This window comes from Oncorhynchus tshawytscha, linkage group LG20 (genome assembly GCF_018296145.1).
Source record: "Oncorhynchus tshawytscha isolate Ot180627B linkage group LG20, Otsh_v2.0, whole genome shotgun sequence".
In the NCBI taxonomy this organism is placed as follows: domain Eukaryota; kingdom Metazoa; phylum Chordata; class Actinopteri; order Salmoniformes; family Salmonidae; genus Oncorhynchus; species Oncorhynchus tshawytscha.
This window is the reverse complement of record NC_056448.1, coordinates 42,096,193-42,120,586: the sequence shown is the minus strand read 5'-3', so window position 1 is coordinate 42,120,586 and position 24,394 is coordinate 42,096,193. Positions and strand designations below refer to the sequence as shown.

General features: G+C 41.7%; 1 protein-coding gene across 5 annotated transcripts in view; it reads right to left on the bottom strand.

Annotated features, from left to right (window-relative positions):
* pam (peptidylglycine alpha-amidating monooxygenase) overlaps positions 1–24,394 on the bottom strand; it is a 126,973-nt gene that overhangs the window by 21,050 nt on the left and 81,529 nt on the right. For 4 of the 5 annotated variants that reach the window (XM_024381497.2, XM_024381498.2, XM_024381499.2 and 1 more), the window contains exons 16-21: positions 16,001–16,309; positions 13,423–13,552; positions 3,331–3,447; positions 3,056–3,128; positions 2,317–2,527; positions 946–1,149 (exon numbers count right to left, since the gene is read on the bottom strand). In XM_024381497.2, the coding sequence (XP_024237265.1) occupies positions 946–1,149; positions 2,317–2,527; positions 3,056–3,128; positions 3,331–3,447; positions 13,423–13,552; positions 16,001–16,309 (1,044 nt within the window). The remainder of the gene's footprint in view (positions 1–945; positions 1,150–2,316; positions 2,528–3,055; positions 3,129–3,330; positions 3,448–13,422; positions 13,553–16,000; positions 16,310–24,394) is intronic. The other variant, XM_024381501.2, reaches the window with a different exon arrangement.

Genomic DNA, 24,394 nt, shown 5'->3' with positions numbered 1-24,394 from the left:
TAATAGGTGTTCTATTCTCTACCCATAGAGATAATAGGTGTTCTATTCTCTACCATAACCATAGAGATAATAGGTGTTATATTCTCTACCCATAACCATAGAGATAATAGGTGTTCTATTCTCTACCCATAACCATAGAGATAATAGGTGTTCTATTCTCTAACCATAACCATAGAGATAATAGGTGTTCTATTCTCTACCCATAAAGATAATAGGTGTTCTATTCTCTACCCATAGAGATAATAGGTGTTCTATTCTCTACCCATAGAGATAATATGTGTTCTATTCTCTACCCATAACCATAGAGATAATAGGTGTTATATTCTCTACCCATAACCATAGAGATAATAGGTGTTCTATTCTCTACCCATAACCATAGAGATAATAGGTGTTCTATTCTCTACCCATAGAGATAATAGGTGTTCTATTCTCTACCCATAGAGATAATAGGTGTTCTATTCTCTAACCATAACCATAGAGATAATAGGTGTTCTATTCTCTACCCATAGAGATAATAGGTGTTCTATTCTCTACCCATAGAGATAATAGGTGTTCTATTCTCTACCCATAACCATAGAGATAATAGGTGTTATATTCTCTAACCATAACCATAGAGATAATAGGTGTTCTATTCTCTACCCATAGAGATAATAGGTGTTCTATTCTCTACCCATAGAGATAATAGGTGTTCTATTCTCTACCCATAAAGATAATAGGTGTTCTATTCTCTACCCATAGAGATAATAGGTGTTCTATTCTCTACCCATAGAGATAATATGTGTTCTATTCTCTACCCATAGAGATAATAGGTGTTATATTCTCTACCCATAGAGATAATAGGTGTTCTATTCTCTACCCATAGAGATAATAGGTGTTCTATTCTCTACCCATAACCATAGAGATAATAGGTGTTCTATTCTATTTCTAAAACCACACCGGACTCACCATGCACAGGTGCGTAGGAGATGGCAAACACTTCCCCTCCAAACTCCTGCTTCTTGATCTCCTTGACGAATTCCCCGGATTCAGCGACAAAGCACTGGATGCGTCCATTCTCCCGGTCGGCCACGCACAGCTCCCGCCTGTCAGGCAGAAACACCAGGCTGTGTGGGATTCGGAACTGGACCCTTCTCCTTCTGTCTGACGAGCCTGAGGGGGAAGAACAGGGACATGTTCATTAGGGCACAGCGTAACAAAATGTTTCAAAATGGTGTGTATCCCCATTTGGGACTGTTTTCTTGAGTTTCATGCCTAGTGAATATGACCCAGAGCAATTGAAAGACAACTGTGAATCAAACGGTCTTTGAGTACGGCCCAGGGAGTGAATCACTTAGGTTCACTTTGTCTGAGAACATTGGGGCCCAGACATTTCGTGGTGTTACCATGGAGATAGAGGACTGTAGATAGATACATGTTTTATAACTCCCTGCTCATGCTGTCACAGGCACAAAGAGGAGTCCTCTATCTATACGCTGGTGTTACCTCCTTAGAGCATGGTGAATGTTCTTGGGACCAACAAGATGTGCAAAACAATGTCCCTAACCACGGAATCCGTGTCCCAGCAGAACCCCCCCACCGTCATGTCAAAGTTCAAACATGGAGTTGGTCTGGTCTTGAACTACTGTGTCTAACTCAGCTCAAATTATTATTGTCTTAATATATTCCCTATACCCAGTTTCTTTTGGCACAATTGTCATTGAATATTTGAATAGGAGAATTGGGAGAATAAAATGGGAGTGTGTGAATAGAAGTGTATTTGATATTTCACTAGGTACTCCAGATACTGTAAATAACCTGTGCTCCCACTAGTTAGACGTGTGTAGAGGTCTTCAGCCACTGCATGTCCTCTAAGGCCTATTGAATGATTTACCGTAAAAGCACTGTTGTGATGTACTGCACCAGGGGTAATGAAGAGGAGTTCACAGCAGCCACATCAGCAGAAAATATTGGCATGCTATTACAGGTAAATCAATATAGATTCAAACACATTATGTCAAGCTGAGCCTGACATGGCCTTCGCTTCAAACAAACTGCCAATAAATCTTTCATTGTGTGTGTGTTCATGTTTGTCTGAATGTGTGTGTTTGTTTTTGTGTGTGTGTGTGTGTGTGCGTGAGTGTGTGTGTTTGTGTGTGTTTGTGTTCATGTTTGTCTGAATGTGTGTGTGTGTCTGTGTGTGTGTGTGTGTGTATGTGTGTCTGTGTGTGTGTGTGTGTGTGTGTCTGTGTGTGTGTCTGTGTGTGTGTGTGTGTGTCTGTGTGTGTGTTAGTGTGTGTGTGTGCAAACATGCGCACGTCTGGAGCATGTACTACAAACCTGCTCCCCAGTGTGACAGGTATTTTCCCTCGGGTGAGAACTTAAGTATCCTGGCATTGCAGTATCCGTCTGACACGTACACGTTCCTGGTCACGGGGTCCACCGCCACATCGGTGGGCTTGCAGAAGTGCTCTTTGTCACTTCCTGGTTCAAAGGCCTCTCCCAGCACTACCAGGGGCTTGTCCCGGCCATCGCTGCTCAGTTTGAACACCTAGGTGAGGGGGACACCGTATGTTGTACACTACGAAAGTCAAGGCCTATGTCCCAAATGGCACCCTAAATGGCACCCTATTTCTATAAGGCACTGGTCAAAAGTAGTGCACTAAATAGGGAACAGGGTGCCATTTCGGTACGGAAGTATGTTGACTTATTATATAGGGTCCAGAGTGTTTCCTGGTTAGGTCATGTTCTCAGAAAAAACTCCTGGCCTTACGATCACTAAAGCCAAATGTCACTACAGTACAACTCATTGGTTTTTCTATAGTAGTGGGTCTTGGTACATGACAAATGAGCCCCTTTCATGCCATATGCTAGCATATGCCGGCTCAATCAGACATTTCATATGATAGCATGTGCCAGCTCAATCAGACATTTCATATGGTAGCATATGCCGGCTCAATCAGACATTTCATATGGTAGCATATGCCGGCTCAATCAGACATTGCATATGGTAGCATATGCCGGCTCAATCAGACACATTTCATATGGCCAGTGAGGATGTGACCACTATGGTTCTCACCTGATGAAGCGCCACGTCCGTGACCCAGTAGTTATTGTCCTTGTCCGTGGTGATTCCATGAGGCAAGTAAAACCTGCCGAGCACACGGAGAAAACACTCCTTAAATGCTTTGAATGAAGACAACAACATCACGTCCTAGGAGTCTACTTAGTGCACTACATAGGGAATAAGGGTGCTATTTTGGACAAAGCCTGTGTGCTTATTACGTAAGACATCTATTATGTCTCAAAACGCCTAATTGCCCTCGTTTGCACAGCGGTGGTAACGCTTCTTACATATTTCTTCCGGAGGCCTTGAGTACGCTGCCTTTGACGGGATCCACCACGAGAATGGTGGACTGTTGAATGGGACCCAGGGACTGCTGCTGGTATTTGCCGCTGTTGTCGAAGGAGCTGTAACGGAAGGAGAATGACTTGTGTTAAAATACAGAGAATACCTATAAAATTGTCTGAGACAACAAAAGGTGTTGGGTGCCCCAAACGGCTCACTATTACCTACTATATCATGAACTACTTTTGACCAGAGCCCTTGGTCAAAAGTAGTGTGATATATAGGGAATAGGGTGCCATTTGGGACACAGAAACTCAAATCAATGTATAACAACCAAAATGTGATGACTCTGCAAGTCATATTTGTTTTGTTTGTTTGAAGGGGAACGCTATTACTTAATCAGGAGGTTTCCATCAAAGGGGGAGGCGACACGGACACAAAAGTGACAAAATCGTACAAATGATTCACTCAAACAATCCCAAATACTTAAACAAATACCTTGAACTCTTCCTGAGTCCCTGCTATAATCAGTCCCTTCTGGAATTCACCAAAAAATAACAGAGGACCCCAACTTTCACTCTTGGTTTCCAATCCCTCACTTTCATCCTCGAACTCCCTGTGGACTCCTCGATAGAAAAACAATGCCTTATACCTAACAAACTCAGTAATGTCTCTATAGTGGAGTAAGCACAGAATATATAATAAATCACGCCCCTATCTGGTCTATGAAACAAAACTGCGTTCGTCAATGAACACCACCTGGGACACATTTGTTCACATCCCTGAACTTTTGACCTTTTGATGAATTACGCAGGACAACATCAGCTACAAGAGCTTAACGAGTTTAAGGTAGGATAGCAGTAAATAACGAACTGTAGCTGGGGTGTATACTGATGACTGATATAGAGAAGGACTATCCGTTCTCACCTAATGACCTAGCTAATTCATTTTCCCCTCTCATCTGGCTCCAGAGTCTTAAGAGCACTGATGCAAGGGCAGTTAGCGGAATTAGCTTTTGCCTGTTAGCGCATGGTGGCTCACGTTGGCGGCTCATGAAATGTATGTTATTTCACAGGGAGAGTCTTGGCCAGTTAAAGGGATATTTTTCTTCTAAAACATATTTTAGTATAACAATTTTTAATTTGTACTGAAAGTTACAACTTAACTGCTGACAAGCACATTTTTCTGGAACCATATCAACAGTGGACTAATGAACAAAACACAAATATTTTTTTTGTGTAAAATATTTTAAAGCTGAGAGAGAGAGAGGACGGAAACTCTCCAACAGAAACTAACTTTTCAACAGCGATCAAGACGTAGATCAGTCATTCTCATTGAAAGAAGGTCTAAGAAGCAGTAAGATATGTTCTATGTGCACTCTCTCTATGCTTCCCGTTCTTAAGTTTAGTTTTACGTAGTCTTTTATTTCGGTTTTGTAGACCAATTTCAAACAAGCTAAAAAATACAATATTTTTGGTTATTGAAAATATATTTCACAGCATTTAGGTACAATGATTCTCTATACATTGCTTGTTTTGTCACAAACTGAAATTAGGAGAACTATTAGAATTTTAGCAACCAGGAAATGGTCGGAGCGATTTCTGCATATTCTACCTTTAATATGGAACATTCCTGTAATTGATATGTGCCACATCACTGGAGCTGGACACATGCACTGGGATAACTAATTATGCCCTTCAAATTGACTCTGATATGGTCATGGTCAGCAGTAGGAAGAGGGAAGCTCAGAAGCCAGGCAATAATTAGGCTAATTGAGACTGAGTGGTGCAGCAGTCTAAGGCACTGCATCTCAGTGCTAGAAGCGCCACTACAGAGCCTGGTTCGATTCCAGGCTGTATCACAACCGGCCGTGATCGGGAGGACCCATAGGGCGGCGCTCAATTGACCCAGCGTCGTCTGGGTTTGGCCGGGGGTAGGCCTTCATTGTACATAAGAATTTCTTCATAACTGACTTGCCTAGTTAAATAGGATAAAATATTATTTTATATATATTTAGAAATACATGGTTTGGTCATTAAAAAAAAACATGTTTTTGTTGTAAACTCAATTATTGTGAATCTTCTTTCCTACGCTTTTTACAACGATACATTTAAAAACAGGGACAAAAATGTCTATGCTCTTGTTTACTTTAAAAACATGTTGCTTAAGGGGAGTGAAACAAGTCCATACTTAAACTCACCATTCCTCACAAACTGATTTCATAAAAGAGGACTAAGCTTCTAACTGTTAGAAATTCATTATTGTCACCAATTCAAGGCCTAGTAAAATTGATGATACTAAGATATATGCCTAATAAGCTATTTCTATACACACTTATAAACTGCGAATTTAGTGCCTAATATGTGATCCCTATACTACACTAGCTAGGTTTCCATCCAATTGGCAACCAATTTTCATGCAAATATTATAAAATCCACATTTTCCCTCCAGAGATGTTTCCATCAAATTGATGTTTCAGATAAAGTGCTGTGCGTGATGACATACATAAAATACCTTTTGCGGTCAAATTCACATGTACCCGAATAAAAAATACAAGTTAAATGGGTTTCCATCGCATTTTCAACTCTACTGATGGTTTTCTCACAAGAAATATTGCATTATATAAAACCCTCGATATTTATTGGAAAGGAGCATCAAGCTCATCACAGTGCACTTTCACCACCCTGTGAAGTTTATCATAATGTATTTCTTCTGTTTCCTAATAAACTGCATGCTTCCTGATGAGTCGTAGCGGGAGGACCACACAACATGTCATCATGTGACTCCCAAGTTAACTTCGATATGATGGTTGTTGTGCATAAAAGAGCTTCTCGCATAATTCATTGTACCCACACAAAAAAATTCCACCTTGTCTAGTGTATTTTGTTTTGTCGACATTTGCCGTCATTAAATGTTTTATCCGACATGTACTTTACTCACAAAAAAGGTTGGATGGAAACCTGGTTACAGTTACCAAAAGTTACAATCACGAATTCAGAAACCAGTTTTTTATTTAAAAACACATCACCAAAGCCAATTGCGTCTTCACTCTTTTATCACCTTGCCCAGATTGCCTGTCTATTTATGCTAATCAGGACACCTGGGAGAGGTTTGAATTGCATTGGGGGGGGGGTCTACATATTCCTGGCCTAGTGACAGGTTACAACCCTGAACACTGGAGGAACACAGTGCCCCAATTACTGACTCCAGTCTACAGACTGTATCCCTATTGCTCCCTCTGAACAAAACAAACAGTTTGAAACATAAAGACAGAAGGAACCTTGGGCTCAGCCTGCCAAACATCAAGAGACACAGGCTGCATCCCAAATTGCACCTTATTCCCGACATAGTGGGCCCTGGTCAAAAGTAGTGCACTAAACTGGGAAAGGGTTTCATTTAGGACACACCCACACAGCCTTAAAGGGATGCACCACTATCTACATAAAAGTCTTATCTGATTTGGAGGAAAGTAAAACCGGATCATTCGAGAGAAGGGACTTCACTAACTGACGATCTATTTGCAATTATCCATTACTTCAGCCTCACTAAACTGGTTTGTGCCTGTGCCTGGAGCTTATCTCAAAAGTCAGTTTGTTTGCAGTTTGTTTGCACAGTGGACAGACCAGGGAAAATATCCCAACACTCTTAAATTACTTGCCGCCCCCCCCCCCTTGTATTCCATTCACCACTGATCTGAATGGATGTGGATAAGTAGACATAGGTGATAGGTCTAAATGATCTCCGGTCCAGAAGTCCATTTAACAGTATTTGGACATCGCTGACAGTCTGATAAAGTCAAAAATGTCTGAGTAGTTGTATGGAGCACTTCACAATAGACCGAGATGAGAGGAAATGGTGTCATGATCTGAATATTAAGCTCCAATAGACTGAGATGAGAGGAAATGGTGTCATTGTCTGAATATTAAGCACCAGCACCAGGAACATCGATTTCCAGCTTTCTAAAGATTAGACTTGGAAGTGTTGCAATGCAAGACAATGCCAATGTTTATCCTAGGATTTTTTTCAGCGGTGGTGAAAGTGGGCGTGGGCCAGGGTTTCCGTAATGAAAATGTGGCATTGGGCATTTGACCGGCAGCGTTTTAAATTACGGGACATTTGAGAAGTGTACCGGTAACCTGATTAGGGTATCCACCCACGGTGATCAGAATGACAGAAATCACATTAAGATTATGGTAATTCGTCTTAACAGAACGTGCAAATTGAGGAGGCAATGACGTGTGTCCTTACCGCGCACGTTGAAGGCGTTAGAATGACGTCGCGTTCGCGTGCTAGTCAGAAATAGGAAACTCAGAAATGTTCGACTCGCTAATATGTTGTAGTTAAACATGTGCCACATTCAAACCAGTTAGCAAGATGGATATTTCCAAAGTATTCCTAGTTCCGACTAGCGCGTGAATGCGGCATAACTGTCCACAATTACTTTTCCTCAGCCAACAAGACAAGTAATGAACAGCTAAATCACTAGTCTATGCATAGGCAGAGCGTGAGTTCCAAGTTTAGGGGAGCACATTTTCACCATAAAAATGCATCTTTATAACAAAGCATTCCATACATCATTGCATTTGCAGACAGGGGTAAGATGGCCTACTATTCCTACCCTTACAAAAAAAGATTGCAGTCAGACTGCAGTGTAGCTGCAGTATGCTGCAAATACTGTGTCCCAAATATTATTTATGTTTTACTACAGTAATTTTTCAGTGTAACTGCAGTTAGAGTGCAGTATAATATTATAGTATATTACTGTATCGAAAACACCACAGTCAACTGCGGTTTCTGCACTTTAACACCAGTTTCAAAACTGCAGTCCTTTTGTAACGGTAATGTGATGAGTAGATTGGATAGTCATAATTTAGGATAATAATATATCTCAATCACTGTTCGCAAAATAGACCATTCAATGCATGACTGACAACATAACGTTAACGTGTCGTCTTTCTTTGCATTGGGAAAAACATATTTAAAGCGATTCAACTACACTTTATATGACTGGAGACAGGCTCGGGAGAGACGAAGGTCGGGAGCCGTGCATCCTCCGAAACACAACCCAACCAAGACGCACTACTTCTTAACACAGCGCGCATCTAACCCGGAAGCCAGCCGCACCAATGTGTCGGAGGAAACACTGTGCACCTAGTGACCTGATCAGCGCGCACTGCGCCCGGCCCGCCACAGGAGTCGCTAGTGCGCGATGAGACAAGGATAACCCTACCGGCCAAACCCTCCCTATCCCGGACAATGCTAGGCCAATTGTGCGTTGCCCCATGGACCTCCCGGTCCCAGCCGGCTGCTCGAACCCAGAGTCTCTGGTGGCACAGCTAGGACTGCGATGCAGTGCCTTAGACCACTGCGCCACCCGGGAGGCCACTAAGTTGATAATTTTAATTACTGAATGACAGATTAGAGTCTTTTCAATGTCTTCTTTTTATAGCAATAGCCCTTTTCTTCTCAAACTATGTTTTCCCGTGATTGTACTTTTGAAATAGTGCGATATGCATGGATGGGCCTTTTCACTGAGAGTAGCAACTCAACAATCATCTACAGTTGAAGTCGGAAGTTTACATACACCTTAGCCAAATACACTTAAACTCAGTTTTCACAATTCCTGACATTTAATCCCAGTAAAAAAAATCCCTGTCTTTGGTCAGTTAGGATCACCACTTTATTTTAAGAATGTGAAATGTCAGAATAATAGTAGAGAGAATTATTTATTTCAGCACATTCCCAATGGGTCAGAAGGTTACATACACTCAATTAGTATTTGGTAGCATTGCCTTTAAATTGTTGAACTTGGTTCAATCGTTTCGGGTAGCCTTCCACAAGCTTCCCACAATAAGTTGGATGAATTTTGGCCCATTCCTCCTGACAAAGCTGATGTAACCGAGTCAGGTTTGTGGGCCTCCTTGCCCGCACACGCCTTTTCAGTTCTGCCCACAAATTTTCTATAGGATTCAGGTCATGGCTTTGTGATGGCCACTCCAATACCTTGACTTTGTTGTCCTTACGCCATTTTGCCACAACTTTGGAAGTGTGCTTGGGGTCATTGTCCAGTTGGAAGACCCATTTGCGACCAAGCTTTAACTGATGTGTTGAGATGTTGCTTCAATATATCCACATAATTTTCCTCCCTCATGAGCCATCTATTTTGTGAAGTGCACCAGTCCCCCCTGCAGCAAAGCACCCCCACAGCATGATGCTGCCACCCCCGTGCTTCACGGTTGGCATGGCGTTCTTCGGCTTGCAAGCCTCCCCCTTTATCCTCCAAACATAACAATGATCATTATGGCCAAACAGTTCTATTTTTGTTTCATCAGACCAGAAGATGTTTCTCCAAAAAGTACAATCTTTGTCCCCATTTGCAGTTGCAAACCGTAGTCTGGCTTTTTTATGGCGGTTTTGGAGCAGTGGCTTCTTCCTTGCCGAGCGGCCTTTCAGTTTATGTCAATATAGGACTCGTTTTACTGTGGATATAGATACTTTTGTACCTGTTTCCTCCAGCATCTTCACAAGGTCCTTTGCTGTTGTTCTGGGATTGATTTGCACTTTTCGCACCAAAGTACGTTCATCTCTAGGAGACAGAAGGCGTCTCCTTCCTGAGAGGTTTGACGGCTGTGTGGTGCCATGGTATTTATACTTGTGTACTATTGCTCGTACAGATGAACGTGGCACCTTCAGGCGTTTGGAAATTGATGAACCAGACTAGTGGAGGTCTACAATGATTTTTCTGATGATTTTTCTGAGGCTGATTTCTTATGATTTTCCCATGATGTCAAGAAAAGAGGCACTGAGTTTGAAGGTCGGCCTTGAAATACATCCACAGGTACACCTCCAATTGAGTCAAATTATGTCAATTAGCCTATCAGAAGCTTCTAAAGCCATGACATCATTTTCTGGAATTTTCCAAGCTGTTTAAAGGCACAGTCAACTTAGTGTATGTAAACTACTGACCCACTGGAAATGTGATACAGTGAATTATTTGTGTCATACACAAAGTAGATGTCCTCACCGACTTGCCAAAACTATAGTTTGTTGACAAGAAATGTGTGGAGTGGTTGAAAAACAAGTTTTAATGACTTAATGAATTAAGTGTATGTAAACTTCCAACTTCAACTGTATTTGGAATTTGCAACGCACGCTGAACAAATTGCGCACGTTGCCTTTCGCTCAGACTGTAGGCAATGCAATTTTTTAAGGCTTGGGTATGCTAATGATCCTCTGGCCAAATCATGCATTAGTTGGCTATTTTGAATCATTTTATGTAGAGACAGAAGTTGGCTAATCAAGCTATATAATTTACTAACCCTAACCCTTAGCCTTAATCGACACGCCACCTATAAGCCCCTGTCAATCTACTTTCCCCCATAGCAGAAAAGTTTACCTATTCTACTGGTCAGCTTGTCAAGAACGATCTTGCCTAAACAGATTGGGACTGTTGTGGGACGATAGATCACAAATTCATACAACCAGTAGGCCTGGGCTATATTATAATTTTTTTAATGTTGATAAACCATTATTTCTTAACATTATTAGTGCAGCAATGCACACATAGCAGTAGGCTAAGAGCAACAGCTACAGCTAAAAGGCTCTGTATGCTGTATGTGTGATAAATAAGATACATGACACGGGCATATTTAATTCCAAGGAATTATGCTAATTAACCCATAGACAGATAAGCATTGACTGGTCAAATATATTTACATCAACTGGTATTTACGTCACCGAATACCTATTATTTTACTTAAAAATCGCACTGTTGGTTAGCGCATGTAAGTAAGCATTTCACTGTAAGGTCTACACCTGCTGTATTCGGCGCACGTGACCAATTAATAAATAAATAAACCAATAAATAAACTAATTTGATTTTGAATAGGCTAAAAAGCATTATTTCGCAATGGGATTTTTTTCCTTCTGCTGGACAATTGGCTGGTGCCAATTTTATTTATCGGCTTTTCTATGTATTTTTTTTACGGCCATTAGCAGCTGACGGAAACCCTGGCGTGGGCAATGGCACGATTTTAGAGGCCCTTCTCTTGGCAGCAGAGACAACATTTTGCTGTTTTAAAGCACATCTACACATTTTGCCATGGAGCAGAGAACATTTGACAGTTTTAATGCTAGTTTACTGTAAACAATTTTTCCAGTGGCAGCCACGATTTAGTAGCGGCGGTGCGCCGCTTCTCAGTGCATTTAAGGGGAAACATCGAATGCAAACTGTAAAAGTTTTTGTCTTTGAGAGAGTTGTTTGTGTTGTGTTTGGCCTCAGTAGCCTACACACTGTAATACATTTCTTTACTGACATTCTTGCCAGGTATCTCTTTAGAACTTTAAAGAAGTACTCTCAAAACAAGTCCCCGTTTTTTGTGTACTACTTTACCCAATTTGTGCAATATGTTTACGAATTTGTTGTGCTTAAGATCCTGGAGTGCACCTTTAAGAGATCTTCTGGTTAAATAAAGAAGACAGTGGTCCTCTCTCGGATAAACATTTCAGTAGGGAAACAGTATAACAGTACAGTCGTGGCCAAAAGTTTTGAGAATGACACAAATATTATTTTTCACAAAGTCTGCTGCCTCACTCTGTATGCTGGCAATTTTCATATACTCCAGAATGTTATGAAGAGTGATCAGATGAATTACAAAGTCCCTCTTTGCCATGCAAATAAACTTAATCCCCAAAAAACATTTCCACTGCATTTCAGCCACAAAAGGACTAGCTGACATCATGTCAGTGATTCTCTCGTGAACACAGGTGTGAGTGTTGACGAGGACAAGGCAGGAGATCACTCGGTCATGCTGATTGAGTTCAAATAACAGACTGGAAGCTTCAAAAGGAGGGTGGTGCTTGGAATCATTGCTTTTCCTCTGTCATCCATGGTTACCTGCAAGGAAACACGTGCCGTCATCATTGCTTTGCACAAAAAGGGCTTCACAGGCAAGGATATTGCTGCCAGTAAGATTGCACCTAAATCAACCATTTATCGGCTCATCAACAACTTCAAGGAGAGCGGTTCAATTGTTGTGAAGAAGGCTTCAGGGCGCCCAAGAAAGTCCAGCAAGCGCCAGGACCGTCTCCTAAAGCTAATTCAGCTGCGGGATCAGTACAGAGCTTGCTGAGGAATGGCAGCAGGCAGGTGTGAGTGCATCTGCACGCACAGTGAGGCAAAGACTTTTGGAGGATGGCCTGGTGTCAAGAAGGGCAGCAAAGAAGCAACTTCTCTCTAGGAAAAACATCAGGGACAGACTGATATTCTGCAAAAGGTACACGTATTGTACTACTGAGGACTGGGGTAAAGTCATTTTCTCTGATGAATCCCCTTTCCGATTGTTTGGGGCATCCGGAAAAAAGCTTGTCCGGAGAAGACAAGGTGAGCGCAACCATCAGTCCTGTGTCATGCCAACAGTAAAGCATCCTGAGACCATTTATGTGTGAGGTTGCTTCTCAGCCAAGGGAATGGGCTCACTCACAATTTGCCAAGAATACAGCCATGAATACAGAATGGAACCAACGCATCCTCCAAGAGCAACTTCTCCCAACCATCCAGGAACAGTTTGGTGATGACAATGCCTTTTTCAAGCATGATGGAGCACCTTGCCATAAGGCACAAGTGATAACTAAGTGGCTCGGGGAACAAAACATTGTTATTTTGGGTCTATGGCCATGAAACTCCCCAGACCTTAATCCCATTGAGAACTTGTGGTCAATCGTCAAGAGGTGGGTGGACAAACAAAAACCCACAAATTCTGACAAAGTCCAAGCATTGATTATGCAAGAATGGGCTGCCCTCAGTCAGGATGTTGCCCAGATGTTAATTGACAGCATGCCATGGCAGATTGCAGAGGTCTTGGAAAAAGAAGGGTCAACACTGCAAATATTGACTCTTTGCATCAACTTCATGTAATTGTCAATAAAAGCCTTTGACACTTATAAAATGCTTGTAATTCTACTTCAGTATTCCATAGTAACATCTGACAAAAATATCTAAAGACACTGAAGCAGCAAACTTTGTGGAAATTAATATTTGTGTCATTCTCAAAACTTTTGGCCACGACTGTATATGTAACATCATCATAGCTACTTACTTGACCCCCCATTGGTGGTCTCCCCTGTGGAAGATGACCAGGTTGTCGTCTGAGTCCAGGGCCAAACCGGACACCTGACCCAGCTGGAGTGGGCTCTCTGGCCAGTCCGTCACCTCTTCCAGATGGTACTCTACACACACACACACGCACACAGAGAGAGAGAGAGAGAGAGAGGAACGCCAGAAACCTGTGGTCAGCTTAACAATACCATAGGGTCGTTTCAAAGGAGGGAAAAATGACACCTGGCAAGTCGTTCGTTAGCATGGGGTAATGTAAACCAAATAGATTCCTAGGCGCCCCGGTGCAATGATCTCTTGTCTCCCGTCATCACCCACTGTTTCCTAATAATCTGATAATCTGCTAATAGTTTGGATTAATCTAAAGTGGAATGATTTGACATTCACTGTACACTGCCATGTCGCCCTTGTCAAATAAGTATTCTGACTTCAAATGGGACTTCCTAAATAAATATAGGTTAAATAAAAAAATAAAAAACATCTGCATTCAGCAAGACACCATTGCTTGAGAGGACAGTGGAGGATGATAGGCCGCTGAGCTCAAACAAAAGGTTGCTGTGAGTCTAATGGAAGTGAACGTAAACACATTTCTGGCTACTACTGAGGCATTAGCCTGAAAAATCTATTCACATTTAGTTGCTTGAGTGGATTTTCCTGCTCGTGCTCTTCTCTCGTTGATATGGTAACTAGGTCAAAGACCATTCACTGTAGACAATTACTAGACATAAGTAAATACATAATGAGACAAAGCTTATGTTAAGCATGTCTTATGGCCCTCGACCAAAAACATTTTCGAAATTGCTAGCATTGGATAAAAATTAACTGCAACAGTTTAGCTAATGAAATGAAACCACATTGAGGTTTTCATTATAGGGCTAATAAGACATGGCAGAGTGCAATAACATGTAATGATGCATGTAATCATATTAATCTACAGAATAATGAAGCGTGAGCATGTCGCACACAACCACAAACATACTCTGCAAATTTCTGATAAATAAAAACAAAACAACATCAACGGCTGCAAGAGAGACTTTGTGAATTGTTGGTTGGACCGACATTTGGCTAGAAGGCATTACTGTACTGTAAATGGGGTCAAAAGGTCAAACGTCCAGTTGAATGTAAACACCAGCACTGGATAAGCAATCAGGTGTAGTGAACACCTCAGGACACTTCGTTGCCTTGTTAAAACGGTTTGATGATTGAAAAGAACCTATCATGTCGCAGGGATGGCATTTTCAATTAAGAATCATTGAGGGGGTTTAGTATCTGCTTAAAACGTGGTTGAAAAGTCACTAGGCCAAAGCCTAAAAAGGGTTTCACATTCACAATAACAAAATGTTTACTTCAATTCGATTCATGACAAGTAATGAATGATTATGTAAAGTGCTTATGTCGGTCTTACGTAATGAATATGAAGACGTCATATAGAAGAACATAAGCCCTTTTCAAATATCCTCTTTCACAGAAAAACTCAGATTTACATCTTCAAATACCACACGACCCAGTCGATGTTCAATATGCCAACATTCACTGCCTGCAACTCCATTCCACGCCGGCTGGCTGACTTCCCTAGGCAGTTTCTGCACTCAAAGGTATGACTGGGGCACCAACCCTCAAACAGCTGAAAGCCTCTCTGCTGTATGAATAAGTCATGGTATGATGTGGAGAGGAATGGCAATTAGTTGGTTAAAGTCTGGCCGGGAGACAACAAGGCGCTCCAACCGGTCTTCTCTCCACCGCCCCCAAAAACAGGAGCATATGCATGAAATCAAATTAATTTACACCCGTTTGTGTTGGTAATTGGATTTTCCACACCGGATTGATAGAGCCGGGACGGGCGGGCCGATAGGACGTATCCCTGATGTCGTTTGAGATTTGACATGGAAACTGGAATTGAGCAAGTCACAACAAGAGCTCCGCCTCGCTAACAGCTGGTTGGTACAAAAGACAAAAAAAAAAAAACTCAATTTGTATTGAGTAAGGGAACCTACTCAAGCGAAACGTTCAATTAGATTTTTTTGCAGCTGTCAGCAAGCTTTGTTTTAACAACAAAGAGAGGGATGTTACAAAGGGGAAAGAAACACACCAGGAAGTCCTAATCTAGTCTTATTTCAACTCCTTTAAGCTTTGTGTACTTATGTACTGTATGTATTTTTTTAAATGGTCTAATAATTTCAATCCATAAATCAATCAATCAATCAAATCACCTCTGAGAATAGAGCCAAAATTGGGCATGCTAAACACTGGTCTGGAATCAGCCTTTTCCTTCAAGTCTCTTAATCTGAACCAGTTCGCTCAGAGCCTAAAGTTATCCCTGGACCAGCTACACTTCCAGTCTCATCAGCATGTAGGCTATAGCGCCAACACTGGGTGATTATGTGGAACCTCACTATACCTGATTAATGAGCGCAATGAAATGGGAGGACATGGGAATAATAATAAATGTAAAAAATAATAATAATTTGAAATCACATAAGGGCATGCCTTGGAATTGAAACATGCCAAAGCAAAAAGACGTCTTTCAAACACGGTTGATGTCACCCCCCTGGAAAACCCACCTTCTTCTTCATCATCATCGTCAATCTCGACCAGGGCGTTAGCTGGCATTAGCTTGCTCCCGGGAGGCCTGGCCGTAGCCTCTAACTGGTGAAACTTGTGCACTCTGTCCCTCACCAGTATAGCATCCTCTCTGTCCAGGAAGCCTAGCCTGGGACTGGGCCATCCCAGGTCCTTCTTTTGAATTATGCTATCAATCTGAGCCACCAGTTTGGCCTGGGCACTCTGCGCCTCGCCGGGCGTATACTTATGCACGTGGACTACGTCCTCGCTCTCGCCTAGGAGTTTGGACAGAAGGGAATAGAAGTCACCTGCACACAGACAGACAGACAGATAGGCAGACAAAAGGAGGGAAAAAGAAAGGGAAGGGAATGAAAGAAAAGGGGAAACATGGGAAGTGTGAAAACAGGGGAAGGAGGAGAAGTGTAAGTGCATTCCATTGTAGATAGTGTCGCTACGCAGCTGGAACAAGGTGTTAGCAGGAAACACAGACAAAGGTAGGTGTGATATAGCATGCAGTCGTACCGTTAGTTAAAAGGATAGCTGGCAAAATTTAAAATGCTAAATTCACAAATATTAATGGAAAAATCCACCAAAAACCACTCATTCCTTTAATTTAACACTAATATGTGAGAACAATATTTTTTTTGTGAACAAATGTTTCATTTTAGCGTAATAATAAGGTTGGTAACAACATGGAAAATCATTGTGGAAATCTTTTTCAGCTCAAGTCAACTATGTAATGCTCTCCCTACGGGCTGGCTGGCTAGCAAGCTAGCAAACATAGCTACACACAATAACACCAAATAAAAATATCAGCATGTAAAGTAGCTAGTTAACTGTAAAATCATCTAAACAAACTGCACATCAGTTTAGGAGTCCCCAATCTCACCATGTTCAACCTGAAGATGCCTCACAGAATGGAGTCTAACATTCGCAACGAGCAGACATACTTTGAGGAGATGGAAAACAAAGCCCATGCTACGTCAATGGGCCGCATGGTGCATTCTGGATGATTCTGGGACAAGTAGTGCGTGAACGGGAGTCTATTGGGCGCTAGCTCAAAAACCCAACATGAGCACAAATCTCGTCACCAAGAAGTACAACATCGCAAATCTTTACAGAGATGTGAGATAATTAACTGGCTCTCTGTAATATCATCTAGCTTTGGAATTCTGACATTACATACTTTAGAGGAAAATAGGCACGTTTATCGACATACTTTGGAGAAGGGAACGCTTGACCAATAGCTTAGCAATTGCGTGACGCAGCATGACAACGGGAATGCGATTGGTCGACAGCCTGCTGGGTGGGGCATTATACGCTCCTTCTTTCATTTGATTCCAATCTCCTTTCTATAATATCTCTGACAATGGCACCTTGCAATGCACCCTGGACTAAACAGACAGACAGATAGGAAGAATGTGCTAGACCCTCCATTAAATTACAAAGTTCTCAGGTAGGAATATCGCAAGAAATATGAGAAGACATCCTCCCGAGTTATGACATCAGCCAGTATTGAAATCTGACATGTATGATAGACGTTTTCACAATGTAAAAGTCGTATTCCTATCAACTTCCAGTGTAGTGAGAGAGACTTTATCACTGTGCTACGTCATACCGGCCCGAATTGCTGCCCGCTTGAATGCCAATAACTCAGATAGACGTGAAAACTTGAAATGACCCAGGGAATCGATAGAACATCACTCAGCGATGCATAAAAACAATAGAACATTAAAAATGGGTGAACCTTTCCTTTAACTCACAGCATTTTGACCAGTATGGGGTTGTAACATTTTTGGTACTATCCTTTTCTGCGGCTAAATGCACAGTACATAAAAATTCACAGTACATAAAAGTGCACAGTACATAAAATGTAACAACCCCTTTTCAAATTATGTCATTGTACTACAAATAAATATATTGTGCTACGAAAAAATCTCAAAAAGACTAACAGACCACATCCTGTATACAATACAGAACACTGTGGTTATGATATCTTCTTAGGTATGCCTACGTTAAACTGTCATCTAGGCGAGGCCTAAATTCTTCACCAAGCTAGCCAACGGGTGGCAGGGAGTGTTCCGACTGGATCGCTGTGTGTGTGCGATCACTCATTGCATTAACAGCTGCGATGGGAAGTGACAGTGTCTCAGACCACTATGCATTCTGGAAAGCCACCCTACATCTACGGCGGCGTATAATCAATTTCTCAGAGTAAAAAGGTCACATCTAAAAGCAAGAACAGCAATCACATCCCATAAAGACAATGGCACTGAACTCTGACATACTGCATCGCTGCACAAACACACACACATGCTGCATTTCAAAGAAGAGGCTTCTGCCCGTTTTTAATAGGTTCATATTAAAAGGTTAGGTAGAATAAATGTAACCAGATGTAACAAACATTTGTATTAGTATATGCATCAAAAGACCCAAGACTTTCTTCTTTTTTTATGACATAGAGCTAATCAGAATTCAGAAGAATGACAAAGAAAATGACGGAAAATGTTTTCCGGGGATTGATGTAATATGGAGGACCCAGCAAGCCAGCCTATCCACTATAATGCAAACTCCAATAGAAATAACTTGAAATGTATAACTTCAAATTAAACCAAATTGTTTGCACTCATGACTACAGGTTTTAATTCAAATGTTCAGCAAATACTTTTGAAATGTTAGAAATCAACTTGAAAGGTTGCTAGCCAACTAACCTGCTAACGTTAGCCCTGTTAGCCTGCTAACTTTAGCCCTACCAGGCTACTAACGATACGTTAGCAGTGCATGAGTCAACACCTAGCTTACAGCTTCATTTATCAAAGAATGTTAGCTATATGCAGTTATCTTAGCCAGCAGCTAGCTAGCCAGCCAGCTAAAGTTAGTTATTTAGCTATTAGCCTAGCCAACCACTACGGTTATGGTTGGCAAACTAAAGCTGAACTACTGGAGACCAGCTAGAACAACTAACACAATACAACCAAAACATAAGCGCAGATTAAAAGCAAAGAGAGAGCAGAGACTTACAGATTGATGGCTGGGACCCATCTGATGGTAAAACATTTAAAAGAGTGCAGGCTGAGTTAGCAACCAAAGCGAGGGGGAAGCAGGCGCTTCACTGGGCCAGCGGTTTGCTGATGTCAACGTTGTGAACAGAGTGCCCCATGGTGGCGGTCGGGTTATGGTATGGGCAGGCATAAGCTATGGACAACGAACACAATTGCATGTTATCGATGGCAATTTGAATGCACAGAGATACCGTACACGAGATCCTGAGACCCATTGTCGTGCCATTCATCCGCCGTCATCACCTCATGTTTCAGCATGATAACGCATGGCCGCATGTCGCAAGGATCTGTACACAATTCCTCCAAGCTGAAAATGTCCCAGTTCTTCCATGGACTTCATACTCACCAGACATGTCCCTCATTGAGAAATTGTTGCATGTTGTGTTTATATTTTTGTTCATCGTACATGCTAGCATGGCTAGTGGCTAACCTTAACCAGCTTGAACTAGCTACAGAGCTAGCATACAAACTTGGTAGCACAGAGTAGATCCTCCATATGTTGTTGAGAAATAGCACATTGTGGGTAGTTTAGAAGATATCCAGAAATAAGGTCATTAATAAATATGTAATAACCCAAAAACATGAACTGTTTGTACTTATAGGTAACCAGATCGTAACTACAACTAAGTCTTTGATCACACTGTTGTTATAATGTTGAGTAAAAACTCATGTGTCCTACCCTTTAAACTAGTTTGGTGCTGATAACAGAATGCTACAGTATCAGGAGGAAAAAAATATCACAGTTATCCATTCTCTTGATCGGTCATCCCTTGTGTGTTTAAGAGAGCTTCCTTCAAAAAGTGTAGCTCAATTCCAACGTTAATCTCTCATAAACACCTTTTTTCTGTCTTTATCGGTTGAGGGAGTCCTCTTTAACGTACAGAGACACACACACATACAGTAGTTGAGCTCCACCCACTGTGATATATGAACTGTAGCAGCTCCTTATTTATTGAGCCCATTCATCAGAGGCAGGATCGGCAAACACACACAGACAACACCAGAAGCCCTGAATGACAGCTAGTGGATTTGTGTCCTAATAACAGCAAAGGAAAATATAGCCAGCCATTTATCAAACTGTCCCGATCTGGAGAGGCCCAGATAATAAGAGGATCAGATTCTCAGGGAGGGAGATGGAGGGAGGGACGGAGGGAGGGAGGGAGGGAGGGGGAGAGAGAGGGGGAAAGGGAGAGAGAGGAGTGAGACAGAGAGAGAAAAGGAGAAAAAGAGAGGGAAAGAAGGGGAGAGGGAAAGAGCGAGAGAGAGAGAGGGGAAGGAGGGGAGAGAGAGAGAGAGAGAGAGAAGGACCGGGAGCGAGAGGGGGAGGGAGACATAGATAGATGGAGAGAGGGAGGGAGGGAGAGAAGGAGAGGGGGGAGGGGAGACCGAGGTACAGGAGGGAGAGAGGGGGGGATAGGAAGAGAGAGGGAGGGAAAGAACAAAATGACAGTGATTGAATGTGTGAGTATGTGGGTGTTTGTATGAGGAGAGAGAGAGAGATAGGGGGAGAGAGACAGAGAGAGACTAACCAGGTTTCCATCCAATATTTTTACGCGATTAAAACAGCTAATTTGTCGGTAAAATTTTTAAAAGTCGACAAAACAAAGGTCAGGGCTCTGTGCAGGCCAGTCAAGTTCTTCCACACCGATCTCGACAAACCATTTCTATATGGTTGTGGGCATTTTCATGCTGAAACAGGAGAGAAGCTTCCCCAAACTGTTGCCATCATCTAGAATGTCATTGTATGCTGTAGCGTTAAGATTTCCCTTCACTGAAACTAAGGGTCCTAGTCCAAACCATGAAAAACAATCCCAGACCGTTATTCCTTATCCACCTAACTTAACAGTTGGCACTATGCATTGGGGCAGGTAGCGTTCTCCTGGCATCCGCCAAACCCAGATTTGTCCGTCAGACTGCCAGATGGTGAAGCAGGATTCATCACTCCAGAGAATGCGTTTCCACTGCTCCAGAGTCCAATGGCGGCGAGCTTTACACCACTCTATGAGCTTGGCATGGCGATCTTAGGCTTGTGCAGCTGCTCGGCCATGGAAACCCATTTCTTGAAGCTCCCAATGAACAGTTATTGTGCTGACGTTGCTTCCAGAGACAGTTTGGAACTCAGTAGTGACGGTTGCAACTGAAGACAGACAATCTTTACAAGCTACACGCTTCAGCAGTTTCATTCTGTTAGCTTGTGTGGCCTACCACTTCGCGGATGAGCCGTTGTTGCTCCTAACGATTCCACTTCATAATAACAGCATTTACATTTGACTGGGGTTGCTCTAGCAGAAATTTGACAAACTGCCTTGTTGGAAAAGTGCCATGCTATGACGGTGCCACATTGACATTCACTAAGCTCTTCAGTACGGGCAATTATACTGCCAATGTTTGTGTATGGAGAATGTATGGCTGTGTGCTCAATTTTTTACGGCTGTCTGCAACGGGTGTGGCTGAAATAGCCGAATGCACTAATTTGAAGGGGTGACCACATACTTTTGAAGTGTATCTGTGACCAACAGATGCATAACTGTATTCCCAGCAGTGGAGACTCCTCAGAGGAGGAAGGAGACGACCATCCTCCTTAGTGAATTTCATAAAAATAGTAAAACATTAAAAAAGTTATTATTTTTATTAGATAAAACTACACTAAATATAATCACGTCACCAAATAACTGATTAAACCACACTTTTTGCAATGGTCTACAGTAGTCTCAACAGTACTCTGTAGGGTAGCACCAAGGTGTAGCAGGAGGACAGCTAGCTCCCATCCTCCTCTGGGTACATTGACTTCCAATGCAAAACCTAGGAGGCTCGTGGTTCTCACAACCTTCCACAAACTGACACAGTCATTATGACATCTTCCGGAAGACGTCCTCCAACCTATCAGAGCTCTTGCAGCATGAACTGACATGTTGTCAACCAAACAAAGGATAAGAGAATGAATCTAGTACTGAATGCATAAGCTACAGCTAGCTAGCACTGCAGTGCATAAAATGAGGTGAGCAGTTGACTCAAAGAGAGAGAAAGACAATAGATGAACAGTTTAGAAAAAATTAATTTCTTCCAAAATTAAGGAGAATCTAGAAAGAGATTGTATTTTTTTCACTTTCAGTTTACTAGCAAATGCAGCAAGCTAGTTTAGCCTACGCAAACACCTTGCTTAAAAAGAGGGATGCTATGTTAGCTAGCTGGCTATGAGTAACCAACGCAACACTGGAACTCTTGCAAGTCAAGGTAAGTTTTTGTTTTTTATTAATTTATTGCCACTGGGGCCCACCTATGTAAGTGACAAACTGCTTAGTGACTGTACACTAACACGTTAGTTCTATTAGCTAATGGTGACAACGATGTAGGCTGTGTGTTGCGGTTTTGTGAAGTTCACAAGCGAAGGGAGAAGAGCGTATAGATGCGAGAAGGCGGCAGGTAGCCTAGTGGTTAGAGCGTTGGGCCAGTAACCGAAAGGTAAGGTAAAGGTAAAGATCTGTCGTTCTGCCCCCGAACAAGGCAGTTAACCCACTGTTCCTAGGCCGTCATTGAAAATAAGAATTTGTTCTTAACTGACTTGCCTAGTTAAATAAAGGTTCAAATAACAATAATTTAAAAAATACAATGTGGCTGCTATGAAAGTGAACTGTGTTTACGCATAATCAGGGGTGTATTCATTCCGTCGATTTGGTTGAAAACCGTTTTCTTAAACGGAAGCAAACGAAACAAAACAGGGATTTGCAACTGTTGGACTAATGATTAAATCCTATATCAGCTAGATACAGGCAAGAGTGTACAAGGTGGTATTGAATATGTCACTGCCTGTCCATGTGTCACAGTCTGTCAACTAAATATTTTCTCTCGACCGGTGTGTACCTACATTGTAAACTTTCATTTATAGGCTAGTTTGTAAGCAACCTCATGATGGGTATTGGGAAAATTTGAGTATCATGTAATAGCCTAAAACTATCGCTGTTACATAGAGCTGGGTGAATAGAATATGAATGACAGTCATCCAATATGCTGTAATAGAAATAAGGCCATGCTCATTAAAAATAAAATTTGTCCTCCCTCATCTTAAACTGACCGCCACTGATTCCCAGTCATGTGAAATCAATAGATTTCCTTTGGCCGCCTCTCCTTCCAGTTCTCTGCTGCCAATGACTGGAACGAACTGCAAAAAATCTCTGAAGCTGGAGACTCTTACCTTGCTCACTAGCTTTAATCACCAGCTGTCAGAGCAACTCAGATCACTGCACCTGTACATAGCTCATCTGTAAATAGCCCATCCAATATAACTCTAACCCCATCCAATCTAAATCTAACCCCATACTGTATTTATTTATCTTGCTCCTTTGCACCCCAGTATCTCTACTTGCACATTCATATTCTGCACATCCTACCATTCCAGTGTTTAATTGCTATATTGTAATTACTTTGCCACCCTGGCCTATTTTTATTTAACCAGGTAGGCTAGTTGAGAACAAGTTCTCATTTGCAACTGCGACCTGGCCAAGATAAAGCAAAGCAGTTCGACACATACAACAACACAGAGTTACACATGGAATAAACAAACATACAATCAATAATACAGTAGAAAAATCTATATACAGCATGTGCAAATGAGTTAGGATAAGAGAGGATAAGACCTCCATCTATCTATCTATCTATGTGTCAAACTGCTTTGCTTTATCTTGGCCAATGAACGATGGAGATGAATTGGGTTTTCTGCCCATTTAAGGAACTTCAAAGTCTTGTTCCATTGTGTTTTATGTAATTTATCTTGGTTTGGTAATATAATGTCTTCTTATTTTTGTTAAGTTTAGTCACAACATCTCTCAATTCATAGTACAGTATGTCAACCAATCAGCTGAGCATCCTGACTTAATTGCCACCTCTTATTTGCATAATTTAATTGAAACACACAATTTTTGAATTCACCATCAATCCAGAGGGCTCTAAGAGTTCTCACAGTTAATTTCTTAACAATTGGCATTAATACTTGTACAAATATTTCCAGTGCTGCAACTGGATTCACTTCCTCATACACATCAGACCAACATACATTTATTTACATCTTCAACAAAAGAGTCCTGAGAAAACATTTTGTATGATCTCTTAAATTATTTTAGGCCCAACCTTTGACACTTTGCCTTTCCTTATCATTGCCCCAATGTTATGGTCACAACAGCTTTAGGGAACTGATATTACTTTGGAGTAAAGCTCTACAGCATTATTAAAGATATTATCAATACAAGAGGATGTCACAGATCCAACACTATTGGTATGCACTCTAGTTGTTTGAGTGATAACCTGGGTCATGTCACAGTTAGAAGGTTCCTCTTG